Here is a 22,584-nt window from a genome sequence, read left to right as displayed (position 1 = left end):
CATTCTTCTTCCTTCCTTATCCGGCGGAGCCATAGATGTGGATACCGGATTTTTAAGAGTTTCTCTGCGCGGCCTGCATCACTACCGATTCCGGACGTGGATGTCCTATCAAACACGCAGGCGAAGTTTCTGGCGCTCGGTATTTCTTTTCAATCCTTGGAACCGACGCTGCCACTGAAGCTGGTGTCTTCAAAATTTTGAGACCCTCATCCCATACATGCTGTATGATTGGGATCGATCTAATTAACCTTCTTGAGTACTCTTTAAAATCATTTAAGAAACATTCTGTGTCTTGAACCGGCATTTGAAGTTCAAATCTTTTAGCAGCCTTTTCGATTATATAATGAAACCCTCCAATGTCTTGAGGAGGCAAGTTCGCTGGAGAAGGGGTTGTTGGTAAAATATACTCATCCCATTCTACTCCAGCCGGAGCGTCCTGAATAAGCTCACCCTCTTCCTGTTGATAATCTCCATCACTGTCGGCCAAGTCAACTCTTATTGTGACTATCGGTGGAGAACGCACTATTTGCACTGCAGGTAAAGACTGCTTTACTGGTGCTGGAGGCTGAACTACTGGAGCCGGCGGATTAGGGGTATTAGCCTCAGGGAAGCGACGGTAGTAATCATTAAACATAAAACGTAAGTCCGTTACCAGGCATTGATATAGATTCTTCTGTTCTTTCAGGTTGCTGTTATTCCTCTTCCTCCTTGTAGTCACAAGGTTCCTGAAAAGATTTGTATCTTGTGGACTTAGTCTGAGTAGCATCTTTAAAGGAGTAAACTTCCTCCTCATCCGTGTCCTGACTCTTGATTTGTAGTTGGGAGGGACTATACGCCACTCCCGAAGATTCCTCATCGTCCGATTCCTGCATTTCCAGTAAGTTTGATGGAGGAAGTGGAGATATCTTCGTCCATGATGTAAACTCTGAAGATTTCCTTATCGTCGACGGGCCCGTCGACGAGTGAAAAGATCCGATAGAGATCATGGTCCTTGACTTCGGCGATTGAAAAGCCTTCGTCGATGGAGCTTCCCTCGACGAGGCTCTCGTCGACGAGCTCGTCGTCGGAATTTGAATAATCGTCGACTATGTAATCGACGGGATGGCCGACGATGCTACCGTCGACGGTGTCGTCGTAGTCGACGAGGTCGACGTCGTTGTTCGTCTCATCGACGGAGACCCTGTCGACGGAGTCGACGTCGTCGACGCAACAGACTTGGTACCTGTCGATGCTGCCATCGTCGTCGAGATGGTCATCGTCGACGATGTTGTCGACGGTGTCGTCGACGATTTGACAGGAACGACAGACTGGGACACCAAAGCACTGGATGAGGGGGCAGAAGACACCGCCCTATGACCAGAGGACTTTTTCAGAAGAGTTAGAGAGAGAAGAAGCCTCTTTTCGTTTGGTTTTCAGCTTTTTAGGATCCACAGAATCTTCTGAAGTGAAAGATTTCCTCTTCTTGGAAGCTTGGCCAGTGGATTCCTCCTCTGAATCAGAATCTGAGGAGGCCTTCTTCTTCTAAAGCCACAACAGAAGACGTGCCTCCCGATCTCTTAAAGTCTTAGCAGAAAAAGTTCTGCAGTGCTTGCAGTCTTTTGCTATATGCTTGAAGTGAAGGCAGTATAAGTAGTCCTTGTGAGGATCTTCTGAAAAGAGCCTGGCTTTCCCACAGGATCTGCAAGGCCTGAAAAGCCTCTTAGAGCTTTCAGCCATTATAAGGTATAATATGGATCACAATACCTTAGTCCAGAAGAAATTCAGCAGTTGAAAAAGGTCAAAAGTTCACACAGGAACAAACTGAGCAGAGCTCAGGGAGACTCCTTTCTCACACGAAGGCGGTTGGAAATCTGAGGTAGGAGAGTTCTGCTGGGGAGTGTGATGTCAGGGCTTGCTTCTGATTGACTGAGTTTTGGACCAAACAATAAGGAGGTCTAGTTATCAAATATTTCAGTCTCTATGGGGTTTTCTATGCAGTTCTTTCATCCCTATGATACTGCTTTGGTCATTCTGTTACTGCGAGACTCCCACCAGGACGACGGGGAAGATACAAGCATGTGAATCTATGAAAGATTCAATACTGGAGAATAGGGGAGTGGAAAGGTGAATCTTTCAGAAGTCCTATTAGTGAACAAAATTGTTTTGGGGAGGTGTGGATCATTAAGAAATGTGTTACAATAGAAACCAACCTTACTTTTTTTTTTATAGTGCTCTTGCATATTTGACTAAGCGCCGACCATTCTTTTTTTCACAGAGTGATTATGATTCGTATGTCCACTGTGTTTCAAAGCTCTGAGTTTATGCATAATGGATGTAAGCTCTGTTGTGTACCAATTGTCAGAAGACTTTTTTCAAATGTAACACCTTCAAAGGAGCAATATTATCAACTGTCAAGTGCAGAAGATCACAATACTGATTAATCAAAACAAAAAGAGAAGTGGATTGACACATAGCCGTAAATGGGGGAGATTGGGGTGGGGGGTGGTGGGGACTTTTTAGCAAGCATAATGAGATGACGACCTTCTACCAATCACTGCTAACGGAGATGGTGGGACCCTTATTTCTTAGTCCAACATTTCAGACAAGTACAGAGGAAGTGTACTCCGAAATTACTACTCCAAGGCACTGGAAAAGGAGGCAGTTAAGCCAGCATAAGCAAACAATATTGAGAGTGCCCATGTATGGGAGTTCCAAATGGAGGACCCGTTCTGAGATCAAATGGGAAGAAAAGGTCAAGGCAGATGGAAACTAGCGGGGGCTATGGGAGTCAAAAATTAGATTAAAATCGCTTAAAACAAGGAGGTTCAAATCCACACTTGTCCCATTGGTCAGGGTATTGGCCAGGGATTTAAAAGCCAGCAAATGAAGAGTTAAGAGGGTAGTAATTTAAAATGCACGATCAGAGACCCTACTGGATCACGAAACTTAACAGAAAGAATTTTAAAGAAGGGTTGCAGCTTGAAAATGTCTTGGTAGTGGTTCCAGGACTCTTTGATAATAAAGAAAAGCCTGCTGCCTTTGCAAGTGGTACAAAAAGATGTAATAACAAAATACTCCTATTATCCTCTAAAATGTCATAGCTGAAGTCCTAAAACACATTTCGGTAATAGCAAGCATATTTAAATTGTAGTCCAAGATAAACGCTTAAGCGATGTGGCATTCTTAAATGGGAATGGTACATTAAATAAAAAAAACCTTTAATGTCTGAGTTCAGTATATTAGATGTTATTCCATGTCCCAATACCAACAAGCATTTACAATGCAATGGTCTCGACATTCTTAAAGTTAGAGCTATTGGCATTGCTCATGACATTATTTTTATTTATGTTTTTGTTTTTAAAAGATAAATAAATGGCATTGTCATTTACAATGCCAATAGCAGGGCAGGACAGCAAGCACAAGCAACGAGGGGGCAGGACAGCAAGCACAAGCAACGAGGGGGCAGGACATAAAGCACAAGCAATGAGGGGCAGGACAACAAGCACAAGCAACGAGGGGGCAGGACAGCAAGCACAAGCAATGAGGGGGCAGGGGCAGGAGAGCAAGCACAACCAGCGAGGGGGGGGGGGGGCAGGAGAGCAAACAGAACCAGCGAGGGGGGGGGGCAGGAGAGCAAGCACAACCAGCGAAGGGGGCAGGAGAGCAAGCACAACCAGCGAGGGGTGGGGGAGGGGCAGGAGAGCAAGCACAACCAGCGAGTGGGGGGCAGGAGAGCAAGGACAACCAGCGAGGGGGGGGGGCAGGAGAGCAAGCACAACCAGCGAGGGGGGGGCAGGAGAGCAAGCACAACGAACGAGGGGGCAGGGGCAGGACAGCAAGCACAACGAACGACACAATCAGGGAAGAGAGGCAAGAAAAGCGAGTACTCACCGGAGGACTCGGCAGCTTCTCGACTTCTTCCGGCGGCGGTCGGGCAGAAATGGCATCAGGAAAGCGGCGCCATTTTCGCATTTGGGGGCGTGTTTTTGCGGTTGAGTGACGGATGACGTCACAGAGTTAAAAACTGCAAAAAACACGCCCCCGAATCCGAAAAACAAGGGGCTTGAACGAAGTGACGCCCCTCTCCTCCAATGGCTGGCCTCCGTTTAGGAAGCCAGCCAATGGAGAAGAGGGGCGGGTTTAAGCCCCCATACATGTAAAACATAAAATCTCGGCTGCGCGACACTGCTGCGCAGTGTTACGCTAGGCCAAGACCTAAAAAGGGGCGACAGGGACAATGTTTGATGCTTTCTCACATGCATTGGTAACAATTGTTACTAGGTTAGAAATAAGAAAGATATTAAATGACTCCTAATTCCTGCAAAACTACGGTAGTAAAGCTCACAAAGAAGTGTAGCTTTTCTGCCTCAGTGATCCAAGGCAATGCAATATCAAAAACCATTTTATAAGGAACTGGTACACAAGAAGTCTCATACATAGGTGACATAGGTGACAACTTTTTGTGGTAAACACTGATTATTTTAAAAGAGCATGTATGTTTAAGAGCACGAGCACAATGCGCCACAACTGTTTTCAATACGAACTGCTTTTATAACTGAATTCTGTAAGAAATTGTACAACATGGAAGCAAAGTTACATTATCAAAACGCTAAATAAAATTATTATGGAACTGGTAAAAAAAAAAAAAAAGGATTACAACTACTCGCAAAACAAACATGCTCTCCTAACAAAAGAAATATGCTCGGCAACGTGCACCCAACATCTAATTAAATCACTGTGTAAATGGAAAAGGAGAGAGTTTTACCTATCTCCCTTTGGCTTTCGTTTCTGTACGATCTTCCCTTTGGGCCGTCGCTCGCTTCCTGAACAAGGGTTGCCACCGGGGCCCGTTACCCGTATTGATTCAAGGCCTTTGGAAGATTTCTTGAAGGTAAATTCAACTGGTTCGCCTTCTTTTAGGCTTCTAAACCCTTCCATGTAAAGCTTGCTCTGAGAAAAAAAAAAATAATAACCATTACTTTTAGACACACGTAAAATGCAAAAAAAACAATTGATGGACAGAATGTGTAACAATGTCAAACATTCACCCCAGTACACAGAGATCTGGGCCTAAATCCATCGTTTTTTTGCATACCATGCCATTTCAGTTTGAACCCAGTCCTATGCAAATCAGTCTTGACCCTGACCCCCATGGGAACAGTCCAGCCCAAACTGCCAGGCCAGGTCCTCCCTGGACAGGAAACAAGCATCCTAGGACCGGTTTCTGAACTCATCAGCCAGTTTAGCTTGACTCCAGTGGCATGGAGAGCAAGGGTCCCACATCTGGGCATACCCATCCCACTCGGGGTGACAAATGCAAAAAGAATAATTGATGGACGGAATGCTGGAACAATGTCCAACATTCACCCCAGTACAGATATCCGGGCCTAAATCCATTGCTGATGCAGCACAAACAAGTAAAATGCAGTATCTGGTGTCTTTATTTTGAAAAGCAATACACTAAAGTTACCAAAATAAAGTAGTGTTTCTTAATATTTTATAATAAACACTAATGATGCGTTACTTTTAAGCACTTTTCCATAACTCCTGCTAAGCAATTTTTCCCCAAACATCCATGTAATTTTTCGGTTTCATTTAGGAGTACAGTTTGATAGAGCGACATAGCAAAGTGTACAAAAACTAAGAGGGACAAGTATGCTCAGAAGTGGGTCCTATGTACACGGTCACTGGAACCAAGCTATACCCCACTGGGGAGCCCATAACAAGGGTGAAACCGATCTGGGCAGTTAGCGCTTGACTGTTCCAACTGGAGCAGGGTCAAGACTTATTTGCAAATAGATGGCAGGGTGTGCGAAATAACAAACAGGGATGCAACCCATAGTAATCATCAGTGGCTGACATTAATTCAAGCATCCCATCCATCACTTTTTGTATACCATTGTCTGGTAGTGACTTTGCTTTGTTCAGTCTAGCATGTCCTAGGCTAATAGGCAAACACATAAAGCAACAGAAGAACACCTGATATCTTCGGGTCGAGTTTGCGCTATATAAAACTCTATAAAAAAAAAAAAAATAACAACATCACTGTACACTTTTATACTTTATGTAGTTGAGCTCTCCTACAAAGAACCTTGGTTATGCCGGCACCATAGAGTCAAGCTAAACGTGTCCTTTTATCACCTGATTGTCCTGTACTGTAAATGCATTTATATACCGTGGAGCTAAAAGTGGACAGGCAGCATGCTACATCCTTAGGGCGCTCTTATTTGAAAGGTTCTTGAAACATAGTTTGGCGTATGTGAGAATCGCTTTTGTCTTGGCGTTACTGACCAGAGTGCGCACTTATCCTGAAAACTGTTACTATACCCAAGTTTGTAAAAATGTTTAGAGGAATGAGGCATAGTGCGCTGCACTTTACATTCATATTTGTTCATGTGTCTTATTAAATATTGTAAAATCATGCATAAGGAGCAGTGCAACGCATTCCTTCTGTTGCTCCAATTTCGTAGTTGCCCATACACATGTACTGGAGCAGACTTGGGTTTCAGCAGCAGAGAAGTAACTCACAAGAACAGACCAATTGGAGACAGGCATGGTAACTGGTCTTAAGAGTACATCATAAGGCGGGGCGTGGCTATCCGCGAGAGTGATTGCCGAATAAACTGCCAGCTCTGCACTCCATCCACTACTATCAGGCGCCCAACTCGCCCATCCTGATAGCGCTTCCAACGCACAGCACTACAGAGGACAAGAAACTCATTTTCCAGACTGGCAGTGGGTTAATCTTTCTCCCCTGGGTCATCGGCAACGCGACGTCCCAAGACAGCGGTCGCCATCTCAGTGAGATCCACATCGCTGCACTCTCGCCTCAGCTCGGCGTCCTGCCTCACCAACTACCTGGTTTTCCAACACGGACACTCTTCAAATCTGCAGCAACTCCCTCCATCAACAACACCTGCTTCTAAGACCGTGACAACGCCAGCCTCTTAACACCTTCGCTGCGGCGGCAATTCCGCCGCAGCGCTAGGGGGGGCGCGCAGCGCTCCCATGCTCGTGACGGAACCGCTCCGTCACGAGCCTCGGGCGCGCTGTGCTTGTGACAGAGCGGTTCCGTCACAGCCCCGCCCGCTCAATGGAACGCGCCGCGCAGGCGAGAAATCAGCTCCGCGCAGGCGCTCCGAGCAGGCCGTGACGGAACCGCTCCGTCACCAGCACAGCGCTACCGAGGCTGGTGACGGAGCGGTTCCGTCACCAGCATGGAAGGTGTTAAGTGCTACATGTCACCTTCACACGGAGTAAACGTCTCCCTGCTACATACTCTTACACGGTCACTCAAAGCATAAATACTACACTCACATCCCTCAACAATTGAAGTTAACAATACTGCTTCATGTAGTGGACTTGCGTTCCGGCCTGTAAGCCGAATAATGTGACATCCGTGGGCCAGGCGTGGTCCGCAGGGTTAAAAATAAAAGGGAGGAACCACACGAGGTTCATCTCCCGACCAGTAGTGCATGTGTCTGCCTCGTTATTTTCCCACCTTCATTACCAGTTACTTTTATTAGGCCCTGGCATCCTCTGACAAGCCCAAAGATGCAGGCTGGAACATGACACTGGTGACGAGAGGAGGCATTATCTATGCTCCTCGAAGCAGACCTTGGTTCCGTCTAGTGGCCGGTGTTTCCTCTGTCACCGCCAGTGACGTCGGCTGGCCTGCGGTAACACACACTGAGAAGAAGGGTGCTGCAGGAAGAACAGATGCAAACAGGGAGTGCAGCTGCCTCAACCGCGTCGGAGCGCGCCTCGGAATACCGCGACCTCACGGAGACGCCCACCACGCCCTGCAGCCTCTCCTACATGGAGAAGGAAGGCCAGGCATGTGCACGTAGCGGCGCTGTAATGTAGAAAGCCTACAAGTGGCAGAGAGTGGCCCGGCTGTGAAGCAAAACCCTGAGAAGGCTGCTAAGGGCAATACCGGCAAACCCATTTAAAGAAGGGAGAGAGAAGAACAAACAAAAGGAAGGACAGAAAGAAGAAAAATAGGGGAAGATGAGAAAGACAAAACAGAAAAGAAGATACAGCACAAACAAAAGTGGAGGTGAAGCAGAGGCCACATGACAGGAAAAGAAAAATATAAAACAGGAACATGGCAGATGATAACCAGGCACAGCCCCAGAAGGGAGCCCCAGTACAACACGCCGTCACTGGGGTGCTACCACCATTCAGTGAACTTGAGGACCCGGCGATAGCGTCCCAATGGTGGAAGATCTGGATCGAAAGACTAAACAACTACTTCGTCGCCACAAGGGAGACCAACGGAGCGGTGAAAAGGTTACTACTCCTCCATTACGCGGGGGATGAAATCTTCAAATTGTTTAAGCATCTGCCAAATACAGGAATCACCGAGGATTACGACGCTGCGGTAACAGCACTAAATGCTCATTTCGATCGTCAACTCAACCACGATTTCGAACTGTTCAAACTGCGTTTATCAGTACCAGTGAGGTCCTAAGAACAAGAGGTCATGACCACGATTTATGTCATAGATCGGGAGGCAAACACCCTGATCAGCAGTCACACTGTTGAGGACCTAGGGCTGGTGTTGTTCGCCAGGAGCGTCTGAGCACACCAGGTAGACGATGTGTTGGATCAGTTTCCTGAGCTCTTCCAAGGACTAGGGCGCCTCAAGTGTGCACCCATCAAGTTACACATTGACAAGATGGTCACCATGTGGCGCCACAACACTGACGGATCCCATTCCACCGGAGGCCTCTAATGGAAAATGAACTCGAAAAGCTGGAAGGGCAAAGGTAATTGAGAAGGTCTGGGGCCAACTCCGTGGGTGTCCCGGATGGTGATCGCGGAGAAGCCCAAACAACCAGAGGGAATACGCCTGTGCATTGGCATGAGGCTGCCACATCACGGCATCAAGCGAGAGCGCCACATCACGCCCACCATGGATGACATAATTGCTGATGCCAACGGATCCCATTGGTTCTCCAAATTAGACCTTAAAAATGGGTATCACCAGCTGCCCTTGGCAGAAGAGAGACGATATATTATAACATTCAGCAATTATCTGGGGCTGCCTCAGTACAAACTGCTAAACTTCGGAATATCCTCGGAGTAACAGAGGTGTTCCAGATCACCATCCGCGAGCTGCTCTCCGGCCTACCTGGAGTCCTCAACGTCAGTGACGATATCTTGATCCACTCTGCCACTGCAGCCGACCATCACAGACACCTGAGAAACACCCAGAGCCACCTCAGCGAGCATGGTGTGACATTGCACCAGGAGAAATGCTTATTCTTCCAACCCTCACTGGGGTTTTTCGGGTACATTTTGCAATCAGGAGGGTATCCAGGTAGACCCACAGAAGTCTCAGGCGATCCGAAATGCACCCGCCCCCATCACACCTACAGAAATAAGAAGCTTCCTTGCCATGGCCACTTACTGTGGGAGGTTCATTAGGACCTCGCAACTCGCTGCAAGCTCTCACCAAAGCTGACGGCAAGTGGACCTAGGGACAACACAAAGAGGAGGCATTTCAGAACATCATGGGCTCACTCCTGGGAGAAGCCACGCTTGCTTACTTCGACCTGGAAAAGCGCACCGACCTACTGGTGGACACCAGCCCGGTGGGGCTAGAAGCGGTGTTGGCCCATGAACATGAGCCAGGGCAATGGGCGGCCCTATTGTTTGCCAGCAAGTCTCTGACCCCCACCGAAGCCAAGTACGCTCTGATTGAGCGGGAGGCACTCGCCATCAAGTAGACCTGCAACCTCTTCTACCTGTACCTGAGTGGCCAACCCTTCAACGTCGTAACCGACCATCAATCAACGTTTCTCCTCTTCAAGGTACACTTTTTAATGTGTACGTAGCTCCTCATCTCCTTGATTGCCAACTGGGGTGTTAAGGCAATTTCCTACGCTGATGACACACAGTTGGTTTTCTCTAATCAGGAGCAGACGGTAGAGACGTTTACGAATTTTAAAGGGTGCCTGCGCGACATCGCTCTCTGGATGAACTTAAATAAATTAAAACTTAAAGCAAGAAAAACGGAGGTGATGTTTTTTGGAAAGGGCCCAGTGCCGGCGACAGATTTGTGGTGGCCTTCAGAAATGTGTCCTCCACCCTCCCCCAGTTCTAGCATTAAAAATCTGGGGCTGCGATGGGAAGCCGACCTTTCTTTCTCGGCCCAAATTCAACAGGTTTTCGCTGGCTGTTTTAGTAAACTAAAAAACATCTGTAAATTCTTGCATCTGCTACCAGAAGATTGCTGTAAATCTGTAGTCCATGTCACTGTAACATCTAGGCTGGACTATGCGAACGGCTTATATCTTGGCCTGCCTAACTATTCGATTAGACGTTTGCAGATGGTGCAAAATGCGGCTGCGAGGCTCATCAGACGCATCCCCTTTAAGCATCCTGTCTCTCCGCACCTACAGGATATGCACTGGCTCCTGGTAGTAAAAAGAATAGAATTCAAAGTACTGACCCTGGCCTACGGCACACTGAAGGGAAAATGCCCGAGCTATCTCAAACAACGACTCCGCTGCTATAAGCAGGTTAGATCTTTGCGCTCAAACACTCAGAATCTGCTTCATGTCCCTCGCTTTGCGAAAGTCCGGCTGGGGGGTAGAGCATTCTGGGCTAGAACAGCAAAAATGTGGAATGCCTTGCCGGTGCTCCTCCGTCACGCAGATACAGAGTCCAGCTTTAGAAAAGCACTGACGACATGGCTTTTTAACAATAATTAAGCATGCCTCCTGCTCCAGATGCCATCCCGCATGTGCTGCTTGCTGATTGAGTGCCGGGACACCTCTGTTGTTGAGGTAGCTGTTCGCGCTATATAAAACTTCAGTATTATTATTATTAAGGGTTCTGCTCCTCACCCGCCTCCACGGATCGAACAATTGGCTATCCAACTTCAGCTCTACCAGATGGAAGTGGTCTATCAACCTGGAGCTAAGAACCCAGAGGATTTCTTATCCCGACACCCTTCACAAGGGGGAGGAGACTGACAGGACAGAAGGGTCAGAACAACATATCCGAATAATTTCAGTTGCAGCATGTCCCCAGGCAATGACAATTGAAGACACCAAGAAAGCAGCCAAACAAGACAATATACACCAGGATTCTCCAAGCGGTCCAGGAAGAATCATGGAAAGACTACCTCCAACAAGCGAACGCGTGGGTGCCAGAAGACAAGGAGGAACCAACCAAAATGTGGAGGGTGAGAAGCGAGCTGAGCGTCACTTAAGACGGAGTACTCCTGCAAGGCCTGCTTTTAGTGATCCCCAAGCGCTGAGACAACAAGCAATCCAGCTGGCACATGGCGGTCACTAGGGCACCACCAAGATGAAAGCCAGAATTAGGGAAAAGATCTGGTTTCCATAGCTGGAAACAATGGTGAGGACCTGGTACGTCGCTGCCATGCCTGCCAGATGACCAGTATGCCAGAGCGTCCTGCCTCGGTGATCACGGAAAAAGCTTGCACCGCCCCTTGGTCGAAAGTGAGTATAGACTTTGGGAGTTTCCCAGGAGGGAAAAGCACACTCGTCTTGGTGGACACCGACTCCAAGTACCCCCTAGTGGAAACCATCTTGTCAACTGCCTTACTCATGTGGCACCCGTCCTGGAGAAAGTATTTGCAACGTTTGGTTTCCCTACAGAAATTAGGAGTGACAATGGACCACCTTTCCATGGAGCAGAGTTCGCCACATTTCTCAACCAGAGGGGAATCCGTCACCCGCGGATCACCCCTCAGTGACCCCAGGCCAATGGGGATGTGGAACGGTTCATGAGGACATTAAACAATATGCTACACATCGCCATGGCAGAACAAGCAGACCCCGAACAGTGCCTCAACTCATTCCTTATGGAGTACAGCAGTACCCGCACTGTACGACGCTCCAAACACCCTGGGTGCTCATGTTCAACGAACCACAGAGAGACCTGATCCCCACGTATCGGGGTGGAGACCTCCACCATGTTTAAGGAACCCAGGCTAGGCAGGAACGATGGAACGAACAAGCCAGCGCCAAGCGTCATGCTACGCCAAGGTCCCTCCTGCCAGGAGTGACAGTAATACTCAAGGATCGCCGACCCGGCAGAAAATTCCGAACCACCCATGAGCCTGGCACTTGGACAGTGGTGACAGTGGCACCATGGTGACCACCCGGAGAGGGAGCGAAGAAATATCCTGCAACATATCATGGGTCAAAGAGGTCATGTCTGTACCAACCGAGCCAGGCTCTCAGAGCCCTACAAACTCTGACAGGAATGCCCCCTGTCCGGAAGATGAGAGCCCCAGAGACCCGGATCCTGTTCATTCACAGGTGGCACCTCAAAGTTCACAGCCACCTACGCCTCGGTGAGGTGAACCACCCCTCCGAAGCCAGCCCCATTGTTACAGCCTTAGGCCGAACCCTCTGCCCTATCAGCATGTCCAGGACTTTGCCTATTGACCCCCACAGACTGCCGTCAAAGCACTGATAGTGCTTATCGAACTTCAGAGACAGCCCTCAAAAGAACCAATTTGAGGAGGGATGTAGTGGGTCAGCGGTCTTGTGTTCCGGCCTGTAATCCAGATATGATGTGCACGACATCCATGGGCCAGGTGTGGCCAGCGGGGTTAAAAATAAAAGGGGAAGAACCGCACAAGGTTCATCTCCTGACCAATAGTGCAGTGCATGTGCCTGCCTCGTTATTTTCCCCCCTTCATTACCTGTTACCGTCATTAGGCCCTGGCATAATCTGACCAGCCCAAAGGTGCAGGCTGGAACACAACACTCCACACGCCGCATTGATGACTCTGTTAAGCATCAGATGCTAACTGCACGCCACCTACACGCAGCCTGGAGCCTCGCACATACCACTTTGCATACTCTCATGGAAGGGAGCGACCTTCCGTGCCTTACGTGTGAAGCTTTAAGCAAAATCAGCATGAGAAACGTGGAATAACTCTCTAAGCCCCAAGTGTGGAAAATAGACTTTTTATTTTGACACTCGCTCAGCCATTTTGTACTCTTTATAAAAGTATATCTGTTATCTTGCCATTTACTCCACCATTTTGTGCTATACCCTTCATGACTGACGAACACTCTGGAGCTACACTTTTGACCTGCCATATTCCTGCACTGACACTCACACCCTGTTCGTGCTTTGGGCAGCCACAAACTGACCAGCCCATGCTCAACCAGTCTGACAGGGAGTTTCCCAGATGTTTATCGTCCTCACCCTGCACACTATGCCCTGCAGGGGTCCAAACAACTACCATTTGTTGACTTATTGGTATAAACATGCTTTTCTCCTACACCCTGCAGGGGCCTCACCGTTTCCATCTGTGCTTATCAGATTAACCTTTGTTTGACATGTAATCATGCTACACCTTGCAGAGGCCCACAGCTACCACCTACAAACTTATCAGATAGACTTCTGTGTACTATGTAATTATAATGTTTTGCCCATGTCCTGCGAAACACCCCAAAGGCTACTCACCTGCAAATCCACCAGATTGACCATTGTTTATGAATGTGATAAAGTATTATTGGTACAACTCCTTTACATGCCTGGGGCAGGATAGAGGGTATATAAGAGGTAAAGTAAGAACACTCTGCAGACTGCCTCCTCAGACAGCTATGGGTGTCTGTTGCTGATGCTCTCTCCATCTCATGAGATTGTAATAAATATCCTTTCTCTCTGTGCTCCAGAGTTGGTCTCAGTTTGTATTATGGACCCGTGAACTATACGGTGATCCCTGCACCTTTTGGGTGGTCCCCCAAAAGACCCCAAAAATCCACACAAGGCCAACTCATAAAAAGTCCTGAGGCCAAATTGAACTCGCCCAACCTACCAGAACGCGATGCTTGGGCTCAAGATGGCAGGCTCGCCTTCACCTCTCGAATAACCCATGCCCTGAGATAACGGTTGCAAAACGCTGCACCTCGCCTTCACGGCTGTGGGCATCGTGTCTCCCCAGGCGCATGCTGGCTGCCACGAGGATAACACTCATCAGGGATGACTGTTCCTCAACTAGCGCTATCCACCCAGCTATCCTGCCTCATTGACCATAATTCCTACCACACTGGTGCGGTGGGCACAGGCAGCAGCGGATTACATATAGCAGCAATCAATGAGCTTAAATAGCAGGAAGACACCCACAATAATCTACAACAGGTCCTCCTCCATATGTATCCAGCCACTCGGGTGAGTACTATTATATGAGCACATCCTAGCAAGGTCTATAACAACAACTCCGCATTTCCGAGCTATAGGTACCCGAAAACTACTTATCTAGCTACAATATCAACCCGCACCTGCTCATCTGCTCATCATTAGTGCCTAAGAGCATTTGTGCCTCAGTCCTCTGTTCACTTTTTACAATCAGGGCACCATGCTAGACGCTTAGGGTTATCAACACTCCTCTGCTCCATTATACAAGCCCAGCGTGGGGTACAAGCACAACTTTGGATTCGCGCTCCTACTACCGCACTCAGTGAAGGTTCTCCACCATCCAAATTAGGAGAGCTTGCGGCCTAATGGCTAGAGTGATCGACCTCGAAGATGGGGAACTGGGTTCGAGTCTTGGCAACCTCGAACATGTGGAACCAGGTTCGAGTTTCGGCAGGGATGCTCAACATTCTGTGATTCTAGGCAAATCACTTAGTCTCCCCATGCCTTACAGAATGAATGTGTCAGTCCGTAACGCAACTGATACTCATGTAAAGTGCTCGGATACCTTCGGGTCCAGTCTGCGTTATATAAAACAAAAAATACACCTGGCTCAACCGACCGCACCACACTGCTCCCTCCGTCTGTAACCTATACTACATCCAAACTACACAAAGGCCAACCACAAAGGTAGAGAGGCGAAAGATCACAAAGATAATAAAGCGACGCAGAAATGCTCCAAATCCCCCCCCCCCCACCCCCACCCCCCAGTTTCAACCTCTCTGATGAAAGCCAAGCAAGAAAGGTCTGCTAACATCGAAGTCTATCATACAATGTCTCCGGGCTCTCCACAACCTGGCGCAAGACACCGACGCCATGCACCACAACATTAAAGCCCACCGCAATGACCTCAAGGGTCTTTCAAACAGACTCAATGAAGCCGAATCTAGAATCGCCTCTCTGGAAGACTCCAACTCCTTAACTCTAAAGCGCGTGGCCCATTCCTACCACTCAATGAAATCGATGGCGAGAGAATTTTCGGAACTTGAAGATCGCAACCGCAGAGGGAATCTACACATTTTCGGCCTTCCAGAAAATGTTGAAAATTATGCCAACTCTTGCGCTGAATTCCTAGAATGATGGATTACTCGCACCTTGGGCCTCAGCTTTGAGAAAGACTCTGAAATAGAAAGGGCACACAGGATTGACTGTGGCAAACCCAAGATGGGCCGCCTCTAGTCACTTCATGTGCCCAGGAATTATGATTTTCTATCCTTTATGCTACCATCACACAAACATTTCTGGCTTATATGAGGAAAGTACAACAAAATCAATGGAATCAGTCTTGCATTTCTTTTGTTCAGGACTACTCTAAAGAGACTGTCTCCACAAAAAAAGGCTTCCTGGCACTCCGGCAAGCTCTGCAAGATCGTAATAATCCTTTCACCTTTACTGGTTCAGCCAGATTTAGCTTCATCTTTAAAGGCAAAACAATGTTCTTCACCACTCCTGCAGATCTTAAAGCCTTTATGGACACCTCCACGCAAACTGGAATGGGTGCTCGACTCTGTCCCACTCGTTCCACATTTACCTAACTTTTGTCTACTCTAGTGCTCCACATCACTAGGCCTACGCTGGAGGCCTATGCTGGTTCTCTAACCAACACTATTTACTAACACCCCCTGGACTTGCTCACCTGGTCTTAACCTGACATGCCTTAAATCTAATCATCTTTCACAATAATGAATTAATAACAATTAATTATCAGTTAATGGCAATTAACAGTTAATTAGCAACAGAGCTTCTGAATCAGTGGTATCTCCCTCAATCAGGGTTGTTTGGATAAGTTACTTACCTGTAATCCTAGTTCTCTTCCAGGGGTATCCTCATCAAAGTCATAAGCACTGAATATTCCTGTCCATGTGCGGGGACCCCGGAAATAATATAAAAAATATATATGAAAATCACATATATAAAGCTACATATATGTATATACATATATCATTTTTTCTCATACCAATGCAGCTCCCAATAGGAGGCGTAACAATGTAATTACACACAAAGACTGTATTTGCCAATATATAAAAACACAAGAGGGCAAGTAGCACTTGAACTCTGTTTTTTAATGAGCAAAGTACTCAAAGAGTAAAACTGCAAATAAAGTAGACATTGTAGCCTACAGGCTGCATTGCAAACTAATAGCATAGAAAATGAAAGCATTTTCAACAAAAAACTGGCACCGTGCCTTTAAGGCAGCCATGACCCCTAGCTTCCCATCATGCCTCGAGGGTGACAGTTAGGTCAGTTGTACCTCGCATAACCCTGAAGGTCAGGGCACAAAGATATCCTTTAACACTTTAGAAACATCTCATTTACCTGGGGAGGCGGGTGGGTTGCTTATGACTTTGATGAGGATACCCCTGGAAGAGAACTAGGATTATAGGTAAGTAACTTATCCTTCTCTTCCAGGGGATCCTCATCAATAATCATAAGCACTGAATAGAATAGCAAACCCATCAACCACCTGCAGGTAAATGAGAGTAAAATGACCCAACAAAAAATAACAGCCAAAATCAGCTGTTGAACAGATTCCGCAAGGAGGACTGGCCTACTTGGGTGTCTGCTCTGGTGTGTGACTCCAGACAGTAGCGCCTAGTAAATGTATGGACAGACCTCCAACTTGCCGCCTTACAGATTTCAGACATGGGCACATTATGAAGAAAAGCAGTATTAGCCGATTTCCTCTCGTAGAATGCGCTTTGGGAGTAAACCCCAGGGGCTTCTGCGCTAATTGATAAGCAAGCTTGATACATGAAACTATCCATCTGGAGATGGAACGATTTGAAGCTGCCAAACCAGTTCTGATCGACCCATAGTTAACAAATAGTTGATCAGATTTTCTTATAGACCTGGATCGATCCAGATAGAATTTTAAAACCCTTTTCAGGTCCAAAGAATGCAAAGCCCTCTCAGCTGGAGTGGAGAGATCGGGGGGAAAAGGTGGGTAGAGAGATGGACTGATTCACATGAAAATCTGACACCACCTTTGGAAGGAAAGAGGGGGGACGTCTTCAACACAACCCTGTTTAGATGGAAGATTGTATATGGTTCTTTAGAGCAGAGAGCCTGTATTTCGCTCACTCTGCGAGCAGACGTGATCGCTACCAAGAAAGCTGTCTTCCAAGAAAGACGCTGTAAGGTTGCTTTGTGTATGGGTTCAAAAGGCGGACCCATCAATTTTGATAGCACCTGGTTTAGCTCTCAGGGTGGTGAAGGAGGCCGGACCAGAGGGTAGACCTTCTTTAAACCCTGCAAAAAATCCTTAACAGCATGTAACTGGAAAAAAGAAAGTTGAGAAGGTGAACGTCTATATGCAGTTATAGCTACAAAATGCACCTTAATGGAAGAAAAATTCAACCCTGCTTTCGCCAGATAAAGTAGGTAAGGAAGGATAACCTCTTCCTGACCCTTGGTTGGATTACAATATTTTTGCATACACCACATGTAAAACCGTTTCCACTTGTATGCATACGAATGCCTCGTGGACGGTCTTCTCGCTTCCTTCAAGATGGACATGCAGTTCTGCGGGAGTCCTAGGTGGCCATAGTAGAGGACCTCAGGAGCCATGCTGTCAAGTTCAGTGAGTGAAGGTTGGGGTGATGAATCCTCCCATTCATCTTGGACAGCAGGTCCGTTCTGCAAGGCAGCTTCTTGTGAGGGCACACTGATAGGTGCAGAAGGTCCGGGTACCACCATTGTCTCGGCCAGTCCGGGGCAATTAGTATCATCCTCGTGCACGAATGGGACAGCTTGGTCACCACCTTCGGCTCAGCAGAAGGGGTGGAAAGGCGTACACAAATGCCCCTGACCAGTCTATCAAAAGAGCATTGCCTTTCGATCCTGGTCGGGTCTATCAAAAGAGCATTGCCTTTCGATCCTGGTCGGTAGAACCGTGAGGCGAAGTCTCGGCATTTGGTATTTTCATCATCCCCGGAGAGGTCGATGGTGGGAAGACGCCATGACTGGAAGATGCCTACGACGACCTCGTCGTTGAGAACCCAGTCTTCTCTGTCTTCAAAGTGACAGCTGAGCGCATCCGGTCTCACGTTCTGTTCTGGCAGGTGGACTGCTGTGATTGACAGATTCCAAGCCAGGAGCCAATGCCAGAGTGTTTGAGCCACCAGGGAAAGTGTGCGTGAGCGAGTTCTCCTGTTTGTTCAGGTAGTACATGGTGGTGGTGTTGTCAGTCTGCACTAATACCGAGGTGCCTGAATCAAGAGGAGGAAAGCTTTGGGGGCTAGGTGAACTGCTCTCAGCTCTAACATGTTTATGTGGTAGGATTGCTCTTTTGGAGACCACAGTCCTTGAGTCTGGAGAGGTCCCATGTGGGCCCCCCAACCCTGCAGCGAGGCGTCCGTGATCAGAGTCTGAGCAGGCGGAGATTGATGGAAAGAAATTCCGACTTGCATATTTTGTTTTCTCATCCACCAAGGTATGGATGCTCGAGCCGCGTTTGATAGACTTATTTTTTCGTCTCCGCGAGCTGTCTGCTGGTCCCACTTGTCCTCCAGATCCTGCTGAAGAGGACGCATTCGTAGTGGCATTGGGAACCGGGAAGATGCAGAATGCCATCGACACTAGCAGGGAGGCAATCCGACGCACAGGCAGTTTCCTGTTGTGCAGAACCAGCTGGTATTTCTGTATGAGGGAACACTGTCTCTCCTCCGAAGAAAACACTTTTCCTACCGCAGAGTCTAGCAGAGCTCATAAGAAATGAATATTCTGCGTTGGTTGTGAAGTTGACTTGGCGAAATTCACATGCAGGCCCAGCTGGTGACACAGCTCGAGACAGCTCAAGAAATGACTCCTCACGCTGTCTGCGGAAGGGCCTTTCAACAGCCAAGTACGGGTACAAGAAGATGCCCCTGCGGCGCAGTGCGGCTGCCACCATCACCATGCACTTTGTAAACACTCTGGGGGCTGACTTCAACAAGAAGGGTGGCACTTTAAACTGGTAATGAGGGGATCCCACCAGGAATCGCAGGTACTGTCTGTGATGCGGATGATCGGGACGTGAAAGTATGCATCTTGCAGATCCAGCGAACACATCCAATCCCCCTGTCTGAGATGTGGATATATTTGATGGAGCGCCAACATGCAAAACTTTGCCTTTTTGATGGATAGGTTGAGTGTCTACAAGTCCAGAATGGGTCTGTACTCTGTTTTTTGACCCTTTTCCTTTACCAAGAAGTATCTTGAGTAAACCCCTTTCCCTCTGAGATACTGGCACCCTCTCGATGGCTGACTTTCTGAGAAGGGTGGCAACCTCTTTCTGCAAGAGTTTTAACTGGTGACCCGATGGTGGAACTGGAAGGATTGAGGGGGGACGATGTTGAAAACGTAGAGAGTACAAATTCTGCAGCGTAGCTATCACCCACCGATCCTTTGTGATAGCTCGCCACTCTGAGATGATTTGCGATACTTACCCCCACTGGAGTGGTGAACGGCGACGGGGGAAGTGAGGACGGAAAATTGAGGATGCGTGACTGCGCTTCTGGCTTGAGCGTTGTAAGTCGTAGCCAAGACGTTCTTCTTGCGCATACCCCATGAGCATAAGCATGTGCCAAAAGGGTAGCTCAATCCGCCACAGCGCCGATGACCTGGTTAGACACCTGACTGCCCTCTGTTAGGATTTACTCAAAATCCTTGCGGTCTTCCTGTGGCAACTTTTCAGTAGTGAGTCCCACAGAGACCTGTCGTAGCGGCCCAGGAGTGCCGCTGCGTTGGAGACCTTCAACATGGAGGCCCAAGTGCCACAAACCTTCCTTCCCCAGGAATCCTGCGTCTTACTCTCCTTGTCTGGTGGGACAGTAGAGGAGGATGCCACCGCATGGGTCTTCTTTGCCGCAGCAATTATGACTGAATCCGGTGGAGGGTCAGCTCTGAGGAAGAGTGGGTCGTCCTCTGGTGAACTGTACTTTTTTAAGATTCTCGCTGGAGCAGTCTTAACACTCGCTGGCGTGAGAAAGATGTCCATCACTGGCTCTATGAGGCATGGTACAAAGGGAAGCAGAGGTTTAGATGCTCCTCTTTGGTGTAGAGTCTCAAAAATCACAGAGAACTTGTTTTGACAAGTTGGCATAGGGATACCCAACTTTACTCCTCCTCTGCAAAGAATGTCCTGAAAAGAGTAAACGTCGTCCACCAGAGAGACCCTCGACGGTATACTGTCAGTCAAAGTCAGCGAGTAGTCTCTATGGGATGTATGAGTGGAAGGAGAGGACGGAGTAGGGGATTTGTGCGCTCTCCTCCTGCTTCTTGATCTAGACCTCCTCGTGTGAGTGCACAGGGGTGCGGCTGCGAGCTCTGGTTCTTGATTGGTTTATCCGCTGGTTGAATTAAACGAGCCAACGGAGATCTGTGCTGAGGGCTCGAGTAATGCTGTTCTGTGGTGCCCTTGTCAGTAGCCCATTGATGCAAAGGCATGTACCATCGTGGTGACAAGTTGATGGAAGGTGATCTGCGCCTCTCTCTTCCCTAAGGAGACTGTGCAGGAGGAGTGAGGTTCACCTCTTCATGTGCTGACCTTGTTGGGGAATCCTGCTGACCCCTGACACTGGACTGGTAGACGTCGAGATCATCACCTCCGGGGATCTGGACGTTGACCCTCGGTGACAACTGGGAGAGCCTGAAGGTGACGAAGAAAGGTTCACTGGAGGTGAGGAGTCTCCAGAAGGGCGCTATGACGTTGATCTGGAGCGTCTATACGCCAACTGCCCTCTCAACGGAGAAGTATGTCTCGACATTGATTTTCTTCTCTTAGAAGGTAGACTTGATCCTGCAGCAGAACGTCCTCTCAACGTCGAACGTCTCTTCAACGCCGATGCAGTGTCATGTTTTGACGTTCTCTGCACCCTCTCGGAAGATTGCTACCTCGACCAGCTGCTGGCGACGGAGATTTCGGTCTGGACGCCGACGATCCATGTACTGATCTCAGTGGTGTTGTCCGTCCAGACGTCGATGAATGATGGATCGACGTCAGAGAGCCTTTTCCTTACGTCTGCTTCGACGCTGAAGGAGGTGTCTTGTGTCTTGATGCCGAAGATCGTTGGATTGATCTAGGCGGAGACATGTGCCTCGACGTCGAGCACCGATGATGTGGCGACAACGGAATGATGTGTCTTGACGTCGATGACGAGACGACGACGGAGAGATGTGCTTCGAAATCGATCATCGAAGATGAGACGACGGAGCTCTGTGGCTTGACTTCGATCGCCGCCGCGACGACTGAGTGATCTGCCTCGACGTTGAGCGCCCAACCGGCGACGGAGACCTGTCTCTCGACGCTGAGCGTTGCCTGGTTGACGTCAACGGAGGACCGGTTACCTTCGTCGACAATGATTTTGTTGTCTAGGAATGATGAGCTGGCATCACATTAGTCTTCGACGCCGATTTCTTCTTCGCCTGCAGCTTCGACGTCAATCCAGATGCTGACTGAGAACAGGTCGGGACTTTTCCTCTCGACGTCGACAGAGTTCTCTTCTTCTGCCTCACAGGAGACCTAACTCTTTCAGAGAGGCCATAAAGACTAATCCTATCCCTGTCCTTGATGGTCCTTCTTGACAACTTCTTACAATGGTGGCAGTTGTCAGAAGAGTGGGACTCAGGGAGGCAGAGAATACACACAGGATGTGTATCTGTGCTGGCCTTCTTCTTGCCACAGGAAGGGGAAGGGTCTAACACAGAAGGCCTTTTTAACAAAAATAAATCTTTTCTGTACACAAAAAAGGTGTTACTTGCACTCGAAGACCAAAAGACGTTGAGTGAAAGTAGAAAAACTAGATTTCTATAAGATATTTTTGACAGAAAGTCAAAAAAAGCAGGAGCTGAAAATCCAGGGTCCTGACTGAAGGAGCCGGAAAGAACAACTGACCCAGCTGTCACCCCTGAGGCATGATGGGAAGCTAGGGGTCATGGCTGCCTAAAAGGCACGGAGCCAGTTTTTTGTTGAAAATCCTAGTGGCCTTGGCCAAATTGTACTTTGATTGTAAGTCCGCAGGTCTGTGTGTTCTTTTTGTTAATTTAAATACAAAAACAGATGTTTTTCTGCGTGTGCTTTGGCCCTGGGTGGGCTATGGTGATAACTTGGGTGGACCTAGCCCACCCTCTAGAACCGGGCTTGACTGGGTTTCTATTAGCCCCTTCGCCGCGGGGCTAAATCCCACGCGGTGCAGGGGGCCGTACGTGGCGCCCGAGTGCTCGTGAAGAGCTCAGCTCGTCACGCTGCACGGTGGCACTGTGCTCATGACGAGCTCAGCTCGTCATGACCACGCCCGTTTCTTAGAACGCTCAGCACAGTAGAGGGAATTATCCCCACGTGGGAGCGCCGCGGCGGTCATGACTAGCTCAGCTCCTCACGAGCACAGCGCCACTGTGCCTCGTCATGAGCACCGAAGGTGTTAAAGAACA

At 48.3% G+C, this 22,584-nt stretch overlaps 1 protein-coding gene across 4 annotated transcripts in view; it reads right to left on the bottom strand.

Annotated features, from left to right (window-relative positions):
• LIN28B (lin-28 RNA binding posttranscriptional regulator B) overlaps positions 1-22,584 on the bottom strand; it is a 1,177,402-nt gene that overhangs the window by 337,330 nt on the left and 817,488 nt on the right. For all 4 annotated transcript variants that reach the window (XM_078648451.1, XM_078648450.1, XM_078648452.1 and 1 more), the window contains one exon: positions 4,745-4,929. In XM_078648451.1, the coding sequence (XP_078504577.1) occupies positions 4,745-4,929 (185 nt within the window). The remainder of the gene's footprint in view (positions 1-4,744; positions 4,930-22,584) is intronic.

This window comes from Lissotriton helveticus, chromosome 6, assembly GCF_964261635.1.
Source record: "Lissotriton helveticus chromosome 6, aLisHel1.1, whole genome shotgun sequence".
NCBI classification, from domain to species: Eukaryota; Metazoa; Chordata; class Amphibia; order Caudata; family Salamandridae; genus Lissotriton; species Lissotriton helveticus.
This window is presented reverse-complemented; position numbering and strand designations above follow the sequence as displayed.